This window comes from Cnephaeus nilssonii (genome assembly GCF_951640355.1).
Source record: "Cnephaeus nilssonii genome assembly, chromosome: 12".
NCBI classification, from domain to species: Eukaryota; Metazoa; Chordata; class Mammalia; order Chiroptera; family Vespertilionidae; genus Cnephaeus; species Cnephaeus nilssonii.
The window spans coordinates 21014182-21034256 of record NC_137083.1 but is presented as its reverse complement, the minus strand read 5'-3'; the positions used below and the strand labels follow the sequence as shown (position 1 = coordinate 21034256).

The following is a 20075-nucleotide window of genomic DNA, read 5'->3' as shown; positions in this document are numbered from 1 at the left end:
TATGCATTCTACGATCTCTATCTGCTATCTCTAATGTTCCCAATCTTGAGTCTAGCCTTACTCTTTGTTGGGCATTTTAAATCCTGTTTAAAATGGATTATCTTCCCTTGTGTAGTCTGCAATTTTTAATGGTGCAGTTTATCTGGGAAAATTCTGTGGCTTGGGTTAAGGGATTCCCTCTTCAGAATTTTTGTTTTTGCTTATGTCAGGGACCCAGTGGTACCATTTGCCTGACACCAATTGTTATGTTAATTTCTCAGTGGTCTTTGGACTCATGTAAGTACCATAAATTTGAAACTTAAACTAGTGTGAGTACAGGCCCATCATGGGAATTCTTAGGAGAGATTTGATTTTGCCCCAGCCCGAGGCTGAAGCTGACCTGCTTCTGATCATCTTTCTCCAGAGGTAAATTGAGTTTCTCTGCTCACTCGTTGATGCTACAACCCTTTGATGTGGATGGCATAATGCAATATGTCTGCTTGTGCTCTCTTTCTCTGGCTAAGACTTTTATGTCATGACCCTTTTGGGCTTCACTCCCCCCAAGTCTCCTTAATATGTAACCCTCTTCCTGTACCATCCCTACCCAAGGATGACCACAGAAAGCATTAGTTCACTTTTCCTGGTTTTTTTGGGGGAATCATTTAGTTTCAAGACATCAGTTCTGCTCTTAAAAGCATTTAAAACAATACTGTAGTCTGCATGTCTAGGTGTTCTATAAAGGATGCTATTCAGTTATTCTGCTGTTCCATTTCCAGCCGTATTGCAGAGTCATTAAGTAGGCCTTTTCAGGCAAATAAAAGTTAAGTAGTGTGGAGAGGGGCACAGGGCCACACAGAAATAAAAACCAGGTCTTCTGATTGTCTAGTGTGCTTCTGAAAGTAGCCTTAGGATGAAAATTCAATTGATGTTAAAGCTATCTGTATTATTAGAAGAGAGAATATAGATATAATATACGTTCTCTGAAATGAGTGGCCAACCTGAAATAAGGTGCATCAATTTTGACCCTTGTCATTTGATTTAACAACTAAATCATGTTTCCTCTATTCTAACTCAGAGGTGTGAATAAATATTTATTCAGGGGTAAAGAACAGGCTGGTGTAAATATAAACTCTTGCTGAAATAGAAAAAGTTTTAAAGAAAGCGTGTTTGATATGTTCAAGAGATAATCTTCAGACTAATTAAACTGAACTATTTTACAAATGAGAGAACAAACATATCAAATAACAAATGTTTACTAGATGTTGACCAAATCAAAGGTAGTATAAGTGCTGTTTTCATGTTTACATGATGTCCAAGCTGCTTCATCATACTTTTCTTTTGTATCTTTTTGGTTGAATATTTCCTGGTATCTCATTAGTAAGCTCTTCCTCGACTAAAAATTCCAACTGACGTCTAGGGTAGACGACTGGCCAGCTAATCTAATTCCCAGCAGGTACATTTTTATTAGCTTCTATCCCAGTGGCTAAAACCTCCTGGCATCTCTCTTTCTATTTTGTACTCTACTGATCCAGAGAAACTTCATAGTGTAACAGTCCTTCTCTCCCACAAAATATCCAGAGATCTAATTTCCAAGAAGGATCTGGTTCATTCAGGGACTGTCTATATTATAGTGCTTTTGACAGCTCCCTGCCTCAGTGTAGGTTCTTTCTAAAATGTAGCCATTGTGTGATTTAGTTCCTTTTTCGTTTACCATATTGACATTAGTAGAGCACAAAGTACTGTGCTTAAAAATATGATAAATTATGAAAAATAGTCATTCCTTCGTTAATTTATCTCAACAAAGTGTTCACAACCAAACTTTACATATCTGTTTTTATAATTGTGGGGTCCTAGTGATAGTTTTACATAAGTAAATTTTAAAATATTTTTATGTTTTTCTATAATTTACATCCATATAATGATGCTACAGATAATCAAAGAAACATTAAATCATTTCTATTTTATGGAACAGCTTTGATATAGTTCTAGCAACACAGAAATAAACCACTATATTTTCTACCACTGTATCAGAGAATTTGTAGAGAATTTCTGATATACATTTCTGATTGAGATGTCATGTAAAATATTCTCACCTACCTGTAATTTCAAAAGTGATGGATAGGAAAGGTGCAGCACTAGCCTTCGGCGTACTCTGATATTTACTTTCTGAAATAACAGGGAAATAGAACCGTAACAATAGTCTTTTTTTTTTTTTTTCTTTTCAAAATAGCTTTGACTAAAGTAGGCTAGTTTGTGGAAATGGTAGATAAAAGACTACAACGACTATAAAGAATTTTTATTTCATTTAGGGATAGTGACTATTTTTATTCTCCTTAATTTGTTGCAGAGCATGGGAAAACATGAGCTCTTTGTTCATCCTTCTGTCTATCCATTCACAGCTCAATCATCTTTCGCTCCATCCATCTTTCCATTGATCCTCCAGAACTTTCTGCTGGTTTATCTCATGCTATGTCATCATACAGGCTCATTATCCAGGTTGTCTTTCTTAATAACATCAAATCCTACAGACCTCATCCAGATTTCACTGTGGATTATTAGATATATTTTCTACCAAAGAATGTTCTTAAGTGTCCTATAATATAAATCATGGCAAGCTCCATGGTGCTTTATAACCAATACTTTTGGTTTCCCTCATTTAAAAACATGTTCAATCTATTTCGAATAGAAGAAATTCTTAGTGACTGTAGTTAATCTACTTTCATTTCACTTTGAGCTTGTAAAAAAAAAAATCAATTTATGTTCATGCATCCAATGATCAGCAACATTTCATCAGCTTTCTAGGGCTTACCCCAGTAACCTCGCCATGGGCAAGGCTTCTTCCTGTCACTTTCTGATAAGGGTAGATTTCATGCCAGTGTAAGCTGGACACTTTTCAGCCTACTGGAACTCTAATCAGCTGGCTGAACAGAAATGGCCGAGTGTTACTGCTAGCTCTTCTCAGTTGTCAGGACTGGAAGGGTTACCTAGGTCACATTAAGTATTTCTATTCAATGTTGTCTTTACGACTGTTAACTGACTCACACCACCCGAGGCCATGAAAATTGAATTAAATTGTGCTAAGGTGGTCAGTACATGTGTAATATGATATGTCAAGATAATAAAGGAAGTTATATGAATTTCATGTCTTTTTTTTCCAGTATTTTTGTATCAAGAAATTTTATTTTTGAGTTATTTTATTTTGAGTTCATGTATTTTAATAGCTTGGTTAAAGGTGAAAACAACTTTTCTAGAACACGTAGTATAGATCTGCCAAAACAAGTGTGGATTTTGTTCTTCAAATGAAGGATAACATAAATTGCTCCTAGGGTAGGTTGTTCATGGTGACACAGCCAGACTTTCTTGAGATCAGTACCTTCTTTTTAGAATTGATGGAGGGAGGTATTTTGAGAGATTTCCCCCTCTTTGTAAAGTAAGCCTTCATTCTTTCATAGTTATTGAATGAAGATACATGGAACATTCTTCACATCCCACAGTCAAATTGTGCTCCAGTCACACATATTTACAGTCCTTGGGATGCTGGTGTATTGAATATGTTTCCTATTGGGAAATGCTAAGTGCTTCCGGGGGGGAACTTATATAGTCTAAGTTCTGAGAAGTAAAAGCTGAAACTTTTAGGGAAAAATCAACTGGTTTTTCCCCCAAAGAGGATTATAGTAGTCTTGCTGTGTGACATGAAAGGACACATATTCCTAAGTTATTCATGTTACATGCTTCCATGGTAAATATTAATTTCTGAAGAACTGATTATTTCCATATCCACTGATCTTTGCTTTGGCATTTGCTACTCCAAAAGATATATCTTCCAATAATGTTCTTTTTTTTTTTTTCCTTTTTGGTGTGACTTTTATTTTTGGCACTCTGCTGTGTTTTGACAGCAGTAGGGAAACTCCATGACAAAATGATTTAAAAAATGTATCCAGTTCCAATTCCAAACCCCAAAGGCTCTTTTGAAAGTAATAACCTACAGGACATAATTGACATTCAGAAACTAAACTCTGAACTACCTCTAGCAATGAAATTATACTATTCTGAGAGGACGGCTATAATAAATCCACCTAAGAGTGTTAAAAACGTAGCCATTAAAGTGGCCAAGAAAATATTAATGTACTAACATTACATGTTTTATACTACTTCCTTACAACTTCAAGATATATTAGTAGTAAAATGTATCCCGAGGCTAGATTCCTAAATGAGTTGACACGCTATGTAAAGTTAGTGGATGAAAAACAATTAAATTATGCAAGTTACACATGCAAAACTCCCGTGATTGTTTCTCACGAATTGCCGGTCACAGGTGCCACTCCTTTTCCGGGAGGCAGTGAAGTCATCTTCTGTTTTTTGAAACACCCATTTCTCTTGGTTCTTTCCTTTTTTTTTCTGGTTATTCTTGATCAGATTCATTCTCTGCATATCTCCTGCCCCCTTTTTTGGTCTCTGTTAATATGAACTAAGGTCTTTATTCTTTACCCTTTCCAACCAACGTATTTGCTGGGAAATACTACCCCATCATACCCACAACTTGCTAAATACAACATACTCATCTTTTCTGGCAAGACTTCTCTTTTGTGTTTGCTTCTCTTTAATGGTGTGCTAGTGCTGTTCCCTCTTGCATTCCCGACCCATTTAACTTTATGACACATACTCCTCATCACTTAGCTCAAGTACCACTTCCTGCCTCTATGAAGGTTTCTGTTTTTGTGGTCCCCCTACAGTTATTCTAAAACTCATTTATAACTCATAGCATATTGCATTATTAATTACTAGAGGCCCAGTGCACGAAATTCGTGCAAGGGGCTCAGCCCTCATAGCCCTGGCTTTGTCCGGAAGGACGTCCGGAAGGTCGTTCGGCTGTCTGGTCTAATTAGCATATTACGCTTTTATTATTATAGATTGGCTTGTTTATGTGCCCTCATGATGACCATGAACATTTTCCTGACACAAAATTTGTATTGACCTTTCTATCCTCACCATCTTACATAATTTTTGGAACTCTGTTGTTAACTAAAAATACGTTGAATATATTAGTGATAGAGATCCTGCTACCCTTCAGGTAGAGGGAAATATAAGAGGGTTAGCTTACAGCATTGCTTAAAAATATCCATATTTGTATGGACATAAAAGCTACTAATTGAATATAAACTTGATCCAATAATGATTAGAATTTCAGAGTAATATTAATATATGACAATATATACATTTAGCCCTGGCCATCTCAAAATCACTTATCCTTTTGTACATTTATTATATCTGGTCCAAAACTGAGATTTAAATAAAAATATTCTAAAATATTTTTAATTGAAAGGTTAAAATAAGTCATACCTTTGGGTTAAAGGTTTCTTTTTGTTGTGTTTTTACTGTAGTTTGATTCTGTATTTATTCTGTATTGATTTCATTTAAACTCAAATTGAAATTTTTACTCAATACTAAAATTAACATATTTTTCAACCACATTATAAATAGAAAAAGGAGGATTTTTTTTTAATAAGTAGGTTATACTTCTTATACCAAGCAAAAAAACCTTGGGCTTTAGAATATATACTTCTTTGCATATAATTACAAGATTAGTTGTTATTCTATTTTTGTAAATAATTACTCCTAAATTTTCACTCAGAGCCTAAAGTTAGAAAATTTAATGATACATCTGTCAGCAAATCAGAACTGACCAAAGATGGAATTGAATTAAATTGTTACAACCAAAATTTGGATTATTGTTCACCATAGTGGTCAGCAACCATAATGTGAACAGAAATAAGGCTATGCATGCCCCAGATGGCTGGATATATATTCCTACAGCATCCCATGCTCGGTCTCCATGCCTGACCCTTGAGAAGAAAACACAGCTTACCTTCGTTGTCCTTGTGGGTCTTTAAGTGTGAAGAAAGGTTTTCATTGGTCTGCACACAGTACACCTCTCGGGTCTGGACCCCCCCTCCACAGAGGGCTGTCTGGTTGCCTCGCCTCTTGTCCTGCTGACTGAGCAAAGGATCCACGCGACACTCGGTCCACTCTGTGGCTCTCCAGCCATACCTGAATAAAGAAAACGCCATCAGTGGCAGCCATGTTTATTGAAAAAACTCGGCTCTGCTCATTTTTTTTTTCCTTAAAAAAGTAATTCAAAAAGCACTTTCCTCTTGAAGCAATCGTAAACTACCATTATCTCCAGTGCAGATTCAGATTCAATCTCTTCTCCTTTATCCTCAACAGTGCTCCATTTAAGGAGGAGTTTAATTTAGGATGATCCTGTTTTAATTGCAATCACTGGAGGTTGCTTATAAATATTTTATTACAAGAGAGCATAATGCTGAAAACATGAAATTTTATGTTCAGTTAAGCTAAACTCAGGCTTGTTCTTTTTCGATACTTATAAACAAAGGAGGACTGAATCTAAGAATGAAAAACATTCCAAGTGATGATCAACCAAACATTTGTTTTGCCTTTAATAAAATGCATGAAAATTGCTTCTTCATACTAGATCAAAATTATAATTGTGCTTAGGATTAAAAAATATAACAATAATTTAGAGGTTTCTCTTCCTTGTCAAGAATGAGTGCTTTTGCCCTAGCCAGTTTTGTTCAGTGGGTGGAGCATCAACCTGTGGACTGAAGGGTCAGGGTTCAATTCTAGTCAAGGGCACACACCTCAGTTGTAGGCTTGATCCCCGGCACTGGTTGGGGCCCAGGAGGGAGGCAACCAATAAATGAGTCAGTCTCTCTCTGTCTCCCCCTCTCCCTCTACTCTCTCTAAAACCAATGGAAAGGGGAGGGTGTGTCAATCAGGGGGGGAAAAGGAGACATATGTAATACTTTAAACAATAAAAATAAATAAATAGAAACCAATGGAAAAAATATCCTCGGGTGAGGATTACCACCAACAAAAAAGAATGAGTGTTTTTCTGTAGCACTGAGCTTCCCGGATGAGTGCTGATAAATGATGAAAAGAGCTGACGTTTCTAATCAGTGGATCACAGGAAAGACAATCTGTGATTCTAAATTAAAGCTCCAATCAAGATTATGATGTGGAAGAAACGTCGGGAGCTTGTCAGCCCAGCACACGCTTTAAGGAGATAGGCAGCGAACCATTTCCTGATGCCAATGAAGATAGGAAGTGGTGGCATTTCTCCACCTCAAGGAAAACGGATAGTCTAAAAGCACAAAGAAAATGGCTCATGTGGCACTTTGTGTCACTTTAACCAAGATGCTCCCCTACTAATCAGATTAACAGCCAGCAAAGGTACAAATGGATGTGCTAATGCTCATCTCGATTAGAAGGAGAGATTAAATGGGCTCTCAGATGTCTGATCTCGATGCTCTGCTTTGTCAGTGGGAAAGTTTCATGACAGGAGAGCTGACTTTCGTGACCCTTTTTCATTTTCCTAAGTGAGGGTTCATGGCTTAACAGAGGTGCAGGACAGGAGCATCAAGCACTAACACTCTTGACACATGTTTATAAAGGAAGTACAGCATTCAGGTTAATTCTAAAAACATGGATAATTGATGTCTTGGGCAAAGTGTAGAAGGCGGCAGGCAGGGGTGTGAGAAAAGTAAAACCAAACAAATCATTCATCAGGGGAGTTAAATTAACACTTTGCATTTTTATAGAATGCATGCAGTCTCAATTTAGGTCACCTAAGGAGTCCTATGAAAGGAATAAATTTCCAGTAATGTAAATTGGTGTCCAGCCAGTGTGGCTCAGTGGTTGAACATCTGAACCTATGAACCAGAAAGTCATGGTTCAATTCCCATTCGGGGCACATGCCTGGGTTGCGGGCTTTGTCTCTAGTGGGGATGTGTGCAGGAGGCAGCCAATCCATGGTTCTCTCTCATCACTGATGTTTCCATCTCTCTCTCCCTCTTCTTTCCTCTCTGAAATCAATGGGGGGGGGGGGCAGTAAATTGGTGACACATTCTAAAAATGCTATTCTCCCAAAAGCGGGGGGAAGGGGGGAAGGGGGAGATAAAGAGACTCAGAATATATTTATTTTGTTAATGGTGCTTGAATATCTGAGAAGAGAAAGAAAAAAACACCTAGCTTGAGACAAAACTAAAAGAAATTCATAGGAGACAAATACTCCGGCTGGAGATCCAGGCAAATTCCTGGAGCCTATTACGTGAAGAGGAGCATATGCGTCAGTGGGGCTGGTGCAGGAGACAGGCAGGAAGCTCTCTGGGGTTTCCAGTCACTTGTTAAATTGGGGGAGAAGGGAGTATCCCAAAGTGCTGCAGGATTGAAGGTCTCATACAAACCGTCACTATCCTTATTAATGTTATTTTTCTTAGAAGCAGGAGTAGGAGTAATATTTTCCTCCTCCCTGGTTCAGGAAGTTCATGTTCTTTAAATGTTTGCACTATTCCAGAGGAAAATCTAATGAAGCTTGTATATATCTACTGAGAAACTAAGATTCTCAAAGTTGGTTTTTATAAATATTCTAAGTAGTCTATATTCAGACTAAGCTGAAATGTATTTATTGTGAAGATGATGCACAGTAATGTCTTGGAAATCATATTTTTAATGACAAAAAGAATAAGGTTATTGTGCCAAATATTTCAGAATTTATCTGAATTCAATGAACATTTATTGGGCACTTACTCTGTGTCAGGCCTCGAGTTATATGCATCTCAGTTTAAAAAAAATGAATAGGCACAATCTTTGTCCTCAAGGAGCTTCAAGTCTTATTATTTTGATGTAGTATTTTATGCTACTCAATAGGATTTGTTATATGTAGTACTGAATTTTAATAGGACTTTCTTATTTTACCTTATAGGATGGAGCTTGTATCACTTGACAACCAAATCCAACCTGTCTTCTACTCTTATAAGTAAAGTTTTATTGGAACATATCCACACCCGTTTACATATTATCTGTAGTTCCAGAGATAAGAATTGCATCTATTTGGCTCATAAAGCCTAATACATTTGCACGCTTCCTTTTTAAAAAAAATATATTTTATTGATTTTTTACAGAGAGGAAGGGAGAGGGATAGAGAGCTAGAAACATCAATGAGAGAGAAACATCGATCAGCTGCCTCCTGCACACCTCCTACTGGGGATGTGCCCACAACCAAGGTACATGCCCTTGACTGGAATCGAACCTGGGACCCTTCAGTCCGGAGGGTGACGCTCTATCCACTGAGCCAAACCAGACAGGGCTGCACTCTTCCTCTTTGAAGAATAAGTTTGCCAATACCTATTATAGAAAATATATAAACAGAGGATTGCTGCTAAAAGTCTAGCCCTCATGGAGATTTGAAAATACAGCTTGCTAACGACACTTTTATTGGGTAAAATCATTTTTTTAGGATAGTGTTTGTAAAGAGATATTTTTTCCCCCACTTAAAATTTGTAAAAATCACTATTTCTCAACCTACTCTTCAGCTGGAATTAAACAGCTGAACAGACATGCAATGTGGGCCGAGATGGCAGCCGAGGCTGCAGCCTTATTTACTCACGTGGCACAGGGGGCAGCTGCCTCTCCTGGAGACACGCAGGGTTCTGTTTCCTCAAGTTCTGGACACTCCTCCTCGCTGCCAATAGGAAACTGCCTGATGATCCGTGTCCTTACACGCGTGCCTTTAGGGGACACCGTATCGTGGCACGTTTTTGAGCAGGGGCTCCACTCGGACCACTCCGACACCTGGCACTCTTTGGTGATCACACAGGACTGGAAGGTCACTGGCAACTTCTCCTGCTGGCACAAGCTGCAAAAGAGCATTGATATTCTCATCACACACACAGGCAGTTATGAACTTGGTCCTCTGCGTTTCACAGTGAAATCAGCCTGGACGTTTTTATGTTCACTTGGAGGTGGAATTCTAATTTCATTGAAAATACATCAACATTTATGATGTGTAAAAGCAGTTAGACCCAAAGCTAATGTTTGCATTTCCTCCTATTTTGTAAGAGTTGTTAAACCATTCATGGGAAATAGAAAATAAAGGGACTAAGCAAAATTAGCTGAAACGAAGTTTACCATATTGTTCATTTCACTCATTCCAGATTTGTTTTAATTTAGAGAATGAGAAACCAGGAACTGTTACCATATGATAATTTTCATTCTGTCTAGTGTTTTAAATAAACATGCCTGGCCAACTCAATGCAATATGGTTTTAAATAGAAAAAGTAGTTTGCTTAACATTATCATTAATATCATTTGAAACGTTAGTTGTCACTTATAATTGTAATGCATGTTTATTCAAATAAATCAACTTTTCCAGTTCACACTTTAATACACAGTATACATACGGATATCTTAATTAAATATACCATAAGCTTTAGAAATATAATCCATTTATATCTATATTACTATAGATATATCCAGTAAATATATGTCTAATATTTATTGAAAAGTATTTATGTTTGAACTCTAATCTATCTATGCCTTCCTGAATTACAGGAATGTTGGATTTTAAATTGTAATGTCTATATATGAAGATGAAGATGATGTTATGAATGGGCATATGCACTTTGAGAAGACTCCTGGAAATGAAAGGCCTTGTGTTGATTCTTAGTTGAACTTTTGCCCATTCTCAGTAACCAATAATGCATGTTTATGAGACACAGGCAGTCTGTCGCCATGACAGAGCCATTTGTTCCAATGGGAGAATGCACTGATAGTTCTGCTTGTCATTCAGGTGCTATATTTAACTATGGTAATCAACCATACAGAGGCAGGTCCATTTTAATGTGCTAGCTCACATTCAGTGCTCTTAATTTTACTGGCATGTGTACAAAAATTGCACTCTTAGGAGACAGCTAGAAGCATCAAAGTCAATTTGTCTGAGTTGAGATGTCTGGGAAGTAGGATGAAGTGCGAGTGGTGGTCAAAGGGCCTTGTGAGTCAGTTCTGTTTTTCTTATAACCACAGAGAGGACTAAAATCCCATTTTTACTCAAATATCATGTACTGGGTATTAACAGTGCATTAGATATAGCACTAACTATAGAGCAAAACTTCTGTGATAAGCAAGTTTTCACACTTATACTTGTGAGCTTATCCATGAAATCAGGCAAAATAATGCCCAAATGATAACTTCTATATTTCTTCTCTTACAAAATTCTTCCTATTTAATTTCCTCTTGGATACATGCCCTATCCTTCATGAGATTTAACATGGACGTACCCAGGATGTATCCAAGAGAGGGAAGAACGCAGTAGGTAGACCCAGAAAGAAGGTTCAGGGTTTGGTCAAGTTCCGGACGACTTCTATACTTTTAGAAACCATGAGCATATTAGAGGACAAAAGCTAAGGCCCCAAGAGTAGCTGAACGCTCACATACTGGGGCTCATTTTAGGCTTGCATAATTCAAACATGGCCTTATAGTGAACCTTGGTAGGCCCATGAGCACTGTGATATTTATTAACTTCATTTTTTTTTTATTGTTAGTGAAACTAAATAAGTTCACCAAATCATCCATGGTTGCTAAATTATTCAGCTGCCATTCTCTAACCATTCTCTCCTTCATTCTGGCCATGCAAAAAGTTGACACTATAGAGCTTAGGGGAACTATCTATTCTAGTTCATTACGATTTTCACAAGAACATGACCCTCTGGGAAGTCAAAGGCATGCGCTGTGCTTGTTGGTTGGTCTGTGGAAGCTTGATAGACTCACACAATCTCAGACCCCCCAGGCTATCCTACTGAATAAGAACCAGTATTTTCACATTCCCAGGTGATCCATATGCACAATGAAGTTGGAGAACACTGGTCTAGAGCTAACTGCTAACCAGTCGAAAAATATAAAGCCACCCAATAATTACAATTGGCAAATGGATCTTTATCAGTGCAGCCTTATTTCTTTCAGACAACGGGAACCGACTAAATCACACAAAAATAAATTTAGTATCAGATATTAGGTGGTTTATACGATAATTGGATAGGCTGGAGGGAAAGGCTTCTAAGTCAAACCTCCAGCTTCCAGCCCTCAGAATCACTTCACCATTTCTCTGATCCGGAAAGCTTCTTTGGTGGCTACAAGAAGCCACATTTCTGGCACTAACTTCCCTGTTAAATGGGTACTTCTGTCCCTTCCTCTGACTTTAGTTTAAAATCCAAGCCCAGATCTAGCACATTATTGGAGTCTAAATCAGATCCAGAAACCTGGCTGCAAGCAACTTTGCACACTTTGTTGTATGTTACAGTTTTCTGCCTTTGTAGGACAGGAAATACCACTAGCGTGGGGCTACTCAAAATGTGGGCCATAGATGAGTGCAACTGTTGGTGAGCGGTGTGTGATGAGCTAAGCACAGAACTGAAAGTAAATGCTGAGGCATTTTTACAGCAATTTGAAGTCTGCAACACTCAAGTGCATGACCAGTGGACATGGACATAATTCACCGAACATTATATAGGCCAGTTTTGTTCATGTTGAATTCCACAGTGAGATGCGTATGGCATGAGCTACATGCTAGACATACACAGTCCAACCATGTTGTTGGAGCTGTAGGAAATTAAATAAACACAAAAATAAAAATCAGCCAGAATCTGATCCTTTAACATAGATAGCTTGAGAAGCACCACACTGGTGGTACTGGATGATTCATGAGCCAGCTAACCTGTGGTAACCCCCTAACCCAGCTCAATTCCTAGCTTCTTCATGAGGCCTATAGAGGGTGATGAGCTCATATGATTTTTTCATAAATAGAAATCATTTGGGCACTTAAGAACATCCTCTCTAATAAAATGGTAATATGCAAATTAACCATCACTCTGCTACATAAGCCACACCCACCAGCCAAGCCACGCCCACCGGCCAATCAGGGCGAGTATGCAAATTAACCCCAATCCAAGATGGCTACAGCCTCAGAGAGCAAGGTTTCCTAGGTAACAGAGGAAGCCAAGCTTTCTGCCAGCCGTTGCAGGCCTAAGCCTCCACTCAAGCTACAAAGTTTCAATTATAGAAGGTAAACAAATTCAAACAAATGGCGGCAGAATGGAGCTTGAGAGAGCAGTCCAGGGTTGCCGGCGGCAACAGGGGAAGCAAAGCTGGCCGGGCTCACCCGCTTAAGGCAACAAAGTTACAATTGTAGAAGGTGAATTAACTGCCACAGAAATGTCTGCCGGAGCCCCAGGCTTGGCTCTGCTCCAGACTACAAAGTTTCAATTGTAGAAGGAAAATAAATTCCAGATACCAGGGCCTCCCCTTGGGTTGCCAGCAGGCATGGCCGGCCTGCAAACCACCACAGGCCCCTCGCTCAGGCCGCCCCACACCCCAAGGGAACCCCCACCCATATCTGTGACACCCTTCAGGGCAAACCAGCTGGCCCCCACCCGTGCACCAGGCCTCTATCCTACATAATAAAAAGGTAACATGCAAATTGCATCACTCCACTACGCCCACGATTGGGCCGGCTGGAGGTGCGGGGGCGGGACTCAGGGTGGCCGATTGGCTGGCGGTAAAAGCGGGGGGCGGGGACTCGTGAGTCCCCGATCTCTGCTCCTCCCGCCGGCCTAAATGGCCGGAGCTGCCGAAGGACCCATGAGGCCGGGCAGAAGACGCTGGTGGCGGAACTCGGGGTGGCCGATTGCGTGGCTGCTGGCACCAGTTTTCTGCCAGCAGCAGTTTTCCTCTGGCCACCCGCCGATCGGAGCGCCTCCCGATCTTGGAGTTCCTCTCGGGGTGGCCGATCGTGCTGGCGGGAGGCGCTCTGATCCGTGGGTGGCCAGAGGAAAACTGCTGCTGGCGGAAAACTGGTGTCGGCAGCCAGGTGAAGGAAAAGTCTATTGCACGAAACTTCGTGCAACGGGCTCCTAGTCCTATCTAATAAAAGAGTAATATACAGATTGATCATCACTGCAACACACAATATAGCTGCCCCCATGTGGTCAAAGATCCTGCCCCCATGTGGACACAAGATGGCCACCACAAGATAGCCAGCAGGAGAGGGCAGTTGGGAGGCACCCGGCCTGCAAGGGAGGGCAGTTGTGAGGGACCCGGCCTGCAAGGGAGGGCAGTTGTGAGGGACCAGGCCTGCAAGGGAGGGCAGTTGAGAGGTACCAGGCCTGCAAGGGAGGGCAGTTGTGAGGGACCAGGCCTGCAAGGGAGGGCAGTTGTGAGGGACCAGGCCTGCAAAGGAGGGCAGTTGAGAGGGACCAGGCTTGCAAGGGAGGGCAGTTGGAGGTGATCAACCCTGCAGGAGAGGGCAGTTAGGGGTGACCAGGCTGGCAGAGGAGGGAAGTTGGGGGCAAACAGGCTGGCAGTTAAGTATCAACCAGGCTGGCAGCAGAGTGGTTAGGGGCAATCAGGAAGGCAGGCAGGCAAGCAGTTGGGAGTCAGCAGTCCTGGATTGTGAGAGGGATGTCCGACTGCCCATTTAGGCCCGATCCCACCAGGAGTCCCAGATTGGAGAGGGTACAGGCTGGGCTGAGGGACAACCCCCTGCCGTGCACGAATTTCGTGCACCGGGCTTCTAGTATTATCTATAAACAGGATCCTTAGCAATCTGTCTCTTTTAGCTCCTACAGAATAAGTCAATAATAAGCACTTATAATCTGATTGAATTAAAGAACATTTCTTTTCTTTCTGTAAAGGTACAAATCAATTCAATAACATTATTCATGTTACAGGAAGATTGTTTATATAGAGGACATTACCCTAAACCTTTTCATAATATCAACAAGCACCCCCAAATTTTATATAAATGAACACAATTTGGTGTTCAGAGAAGATTAAATTTTCATTTTGTTTATATAAAGCAAAATATATGTGTGGGCTTGATACTCTGTTATGACAGCATGATCACACATTTTTTTTTTAAGAATGAAAGTGGTTGTCTTAATCCTGGTCAGCAAAATATAAGGGTAATGGGGCTTAAACCACATATAGAGTATTACCGTAACTCTAGTGACTATTTCAGAAAAAAAAAAGACATGCTTTTTGAGGTAGATGCATTTTTTTGCATATACTGATACGTGACTGATATGGTACTGAGAGCCATCAGCCAATTGGCAGCCATTTCTATGGTCCCATATCTTATGTGTACATATGAACAGATTTAATGTTAAAATTACATTCAGCGATTAATAAAAGAATATAATGCTCAGATATATTTATTTTTTCCTACTAATCTACTGTTTACTTTTTCAATGAAAAAAGTGAATGGGCCCAGAGGACTTCCCAGTTTTTCTGAGTCCCCAATCTGTAGCAAGTTAGAAAACGATGACTTCAGCGCTCAGAGTCAAGAGCCCCCCCACTTTCCCAAGCTACCACTCTTGAGTTGCATGACTCTGACCTGGTGACGATTACTCTGCCCCATAGCTTTCCTACCTGGTGAAATCACATTTTCCTAAAAGACCACCAAGATCCCTTTCTCCAATAAAATTTACGACTCTTATGTTTTCATAACCTAACCAGTCTAATTTCTTATAGGCTTGTGTTTTCAGATGGAATCTTTAACAAAAAGCTCCAACAAACCTTCCCAAGCTTTAACTACATTCAAGTTGCAGTCCTTTTTAAACACAAATTTAATTTCCTATAAGTTACCATTTATTTATCAATGTAAATGAGCAGTTAACCAATTTTTTGAGCTAATTTCATTCTCTGAGTGTGCCCTTTCCTTCACAGAATTCATCAAGTTAGAAGCAATAATTCTTTTGAAAGCAAAATGCATGCACAGTCAAACCACTGAAAAAAAAAAAAAAAGGCAGAGGTCTTTCCCCTTGCTTTGATATTTGAAAATCTTTTGTTGAGCTGCCGGGGAACGTTGCCAGATGGTGTCACCTGCCAGCTGGAGTGATCATATGCTCCCTATTACAGCTGAGGGCCACGCTGCCGGTCAACAGCTGAATGTGGGCTATCAGCACGGCACGTATCTGGTAATGGGATAAACTGCTACAGCCGTGAGGCCTCCCTGGAAGGGCTGGTGCCTACATTTTCTACCCTTTCACACAGCAAATGCTTACAGGCAGCTGTTTCCTTATCACCCGTGCTGTTCAGGCAACGGACCAGAATGGAGATTCATGGCACCATCCCAAAGCCACCCGAGTGAAAACTCTAGATAACTTCCCGAGACTGGGTAAAAACTACCTGCCAGACTTCTAAAACCGCGCTACGTGGCATGGATCATTCTGGCAATTCTTTTCATCAGAGATATTTTTTAGCATGAAGGATTTTTTGCCTCTATTTTTAAAACATCAACTAAACAAATAAATAAATAAAAACATAACTACATGGATATTTTAGGGGTTATTTTGGGTTCTGTGCCCAATTTCAGTGTGTGTGTGTGTGTGTGTGTGTGTGTGTGAGAGAGAGAGAGAGAGAGAGAGAGAGAGAGAGAGAGAGAGAGAGAGAGAGAATTTGTGTGTGTGTTGAAGCAGAGGAGGTTCCCAGCACCAATAAGCAATTCTTGGACAATAGCAAGTTGTTCCAGAAACCAACTTGATTCTGACACACTTTACCCAGAGGTATCATCAGGTTCCACAGGTTAAGGGTTCAGTCCTATCAGACTGCCCAGCACACACTTCAGATGCCAGTTGCAAGCCCAGATTGTCACCTGTGCTTCTGACCGACTAGCTATAAATCAAATGTTCTCATTTCTCTCTTTGGGTTCCGTTAATTTGCTAGAGGAGCTCACAGAACTCAGACAAACATAAGCATTTTACTTACTGAATCACCAGTTCATTAGAAAGGAATATGTAAGTCAGGAACCGCTAGATGGAAACGATGCATTGGAGAATGTGTGTAAGAAGAGGTTTGTCACTTCCATGTCCTTTCCAGGTGTGACACTCCCCCAACCTCCACATGTTCACCAATACGGAAGCTCTCTAAACCCAGACCTTTTGGGCTTTTATGGAGGCTTTATTCCATAGTCATGATTGATTAAATTGTCAATTCCTATAAATGTTAGGAATGAAGACGACGGCAAAGACCAGACAAATAAACTTAAAAATTTGAATCTAACTTTCAGCATTAACTTTCTTCTCTGGAAGCCACCTAAATTCTCCCTTAACCTAAACTTTTATCTCCTTGGACACAGAGAGGAACACTTGATTATTTACTGACTCTTGTTCATCTCTAATTTCTGCATGTGCGATACTATTTCTCCCCTATTGAACTTCATACTTCAAATCTTGCAGCCTTTTATTTTATTTATCCATTTGTTTAATTTGCCTCAATACTGGGCAAGGCATAGACAACATACTTTCAATTGATAAATTTCATGATGTAGATAACCAAATAGGAAGAAATCATTGTCAATGTAGCATTGAAGATAGTCAAGGGTATTTTATGAGTAATAAAACTGTAGAAGAGGCTTTAAATTGGAAGACATAAAGAGTTCTTGAGAAATAGTACTTTAAAATATTCTATCCATGAATCAAAAAGTCTTTAATAAACTCTTGAGATATGCAGTCTGTAGGATGAAGAACAGTTTGCTTAGTTCTTTCTACACTTAAGAGAAATAGGAAAGCTCCATCATTTAAATGGCGATAACTCTATTTGCCATTCTATAATGCATTCTTAAAGGTTTCAAAAGGCTCAGGGAGGAAATCGAGAGTCAGAAATAGGACTTGAAAATCAACATCTTTAGATAAATTGCAATAAACAGGAAAAATGCAAAGTCCTTACAGCTATATGGGAATTCATGCTAGAATATTTGTTCAACTTAATGAAAAACTGCCCCATTGTTAGCTATATTTTTATCTCATCATTTTTTTCACAATGTTCCAATATACATCTCAAAGTTATTCCCCTTTGCTGAAAATTAAATTTCATTGGAAATCTCTTTTGTTGAATTACAAAGCTAGATAGAAGAGGATGCTTAAGGGAGATTAATAAAAAGAGAGGGCAGATTCCCTTTTTAAATACCTATTTGACATCTTCTAATAATACATAGGGTGTTTCAAGTTATAAATTGAACTTTGATATAGACTTGTAATAAACATAGATATGAAAGAACCTCACATTTCAACCTCAATAGTACATAGTTGTTAAAACTATGAGAATTTGGAAAGATAAGACACACTTTTCTTTTATTGCAGTCTGCTTCAAGTGTTAGGGAAGACCTACCTAAATCAACATTTATTGTGCAATAAAAGAAATCGATCTGATTTCTATTTTAAGCGGAGAAAGATAATGCATTAAATATATGCAGATGGCACTTTTAAATATATAGATTTTCATTTTGGGGTGGGAGGATTGACTACAATATGTTATTTTATTGTGCTACATATTCTATAACTGATTAATAAGGCTATCCTTCAGAGTATATTCATTCTAATATTAATGGGTAACTGTGTATTCAGACAGGAGACCTGTTATATCACTTGAAAAAATAATGACTGTACATTAAATGTTTACAAGGTAATAAATATTGTTGATCAATTTCATTAATATTAACAAACATAATCATTGATTTAATGGTTTCATAGGCATTACATTTCACTATTCGCTCAGAATAGCTACTATGCATACTGGATTTATAATCAAATGCAATAAATTCATAGATTTAATAATATTATAATTTACAGGGTTATAAACTCCCTGAACCAAAGCAATATACAAAAACACAGGCGAGTGTTGAAGGTGTTAATCCAGGAAGCACCGCTATGACTGAAAGGAATCCAAAATAATACTCTCAACTGACTCCTCAATTTTATAGATGAGGTAATAACTATGACCCAAAAATGTTACACATCTTGCCAAATGCATAGAATAGCTGCCACTGGCCCTTTAGCATTTTATGTGCTGCCATCTCAGAACCTAGTGAGAATCCTTGAGTTCTCGATGACAGTACCCCAGCTCCTTGCTATGACATCCTGAATTACTGCCTAAGGGAAAGGTACCAGATTCCTACTCCTGGTGGCTTTAGTGAACAGCACCCAGGATGACCCTGCTCTTCTCCCTCTCCATAACACAGTTTGAGTTACACATGTGACCTGGGTCCTACAAGGCTAATACAATGGTGTGCAACCCGGCAGGGATAGGAACACGGCTGCATGCAACTTAAGGATGTGATTGTCCTGAGAAGGAGATAAGCAGTCACAGGTGTTTGGTTATTCTTCCCTGATTAGAATAGAGCTTCTGTATTTAGGGATAGTGAGTAGTGAGCGGTGAGTAAAGGCCTGGGACCTCTCCTGGAGCTGCCACCGGGCAGGAGGTGTAATTCTACCAGATGTGCCTCTGGCTGTGTGGCATCTAGGCTGGTCTCCCTGTCTTACCCAGGAATTCTGCACTCTGCCTATTGCCAGTAACTCCTTTCTGTTTTCAAACTAACTGTTGTGGACTCTGTTATTTGCAGATAAGAACACTGACCAGTTTACTAATACACTAGTACTAATTTTCTAATAAATTCACTTAAGTCTGTAATTACTGCTTTGGCCAAATATATAGTGTACTCATTTTCTATTATTTATAAATGGCTCTCAGTTGTTTTGTGTGTTTTTTTTTTTTTTTTTAAGCTTAATCTCCTCTTCAGCCCAAGGGTATGTATTTTTCTTTTGGCTCTCTTTTAGTTGCTAGTTTCTAATTGTAATGTGCAATTATAGTGACTATAGTCCGTTTAAAATAAATGGAAGCACATTGACTTAATCCAGATTTGTCTGGTCTCACACAGTGTATTTTATCCACCACATTATGTAATTTTGACCTCTACGATTTCCTCCATTATTTTAATTACTCTAATGGAGGAAATCCATCCACAAATTAGATACTGTTTATGGTCTCTTCTATTTGCCTTCACTATTTTAACATTTTAAAAAATAGTTCGCTATTATTCTGTTTGTTGTACTGTGTACAGAGGGCTCTACGTTTATTTTTTTAAAACAGTTCTGTCACTAGGCTGATACTCTATTTAAAATGTTAAATAAAAATATTTCAATCCCTTAAGTTTTATCTGTAATAAAACTTATATAAATAAATAAATATGTAAATCTCTGCACCAATAAAGGCACATTACAAGTCCCAGCAACTTTGCACACATTTGATACTCCTTCCTTCATAAGTTATCACAGTTTCATATTTCTTTGCTTTTAAGAGGCAAATGCATCATCACAACATGCACCTGGAAGTTAGTTCAGCACAGTGTTTTCATTTTACCTCTCTCCTCTCACTAAGTTGGACATATAACATAATCAAGTCAAGGGGAC

General features: G+C 39.1%; 1 protein-coding gene across 1 annotated transcript in view; it reads right to left on the bottom strand.

Annotated features, from left to right (window-relative positions):
- Positions 1 to 20075, bottom strand: part of THSD7A (thrombospondin type 1 domain containing 7A) — a 318444-nt gene that overhangs the window by 161273 nt on the left and 137096 nt on the right. The window contains exons 3-4 of the mRNA XM_079785601.1: positions 9446 to 9694; positions 5846 to 6027 (exon numbers count right to left, since the gene is read on the bottom strand). Coding sequence (XP_079641727.1) covers positions 5846 to 6027; positions 9446 to 9694 — 431 coding nt within the window. The remainder of the gene's footprint in view (positions 1 to 5845; positions 6028 to 9445; positions 9695 to 20075) is intronic.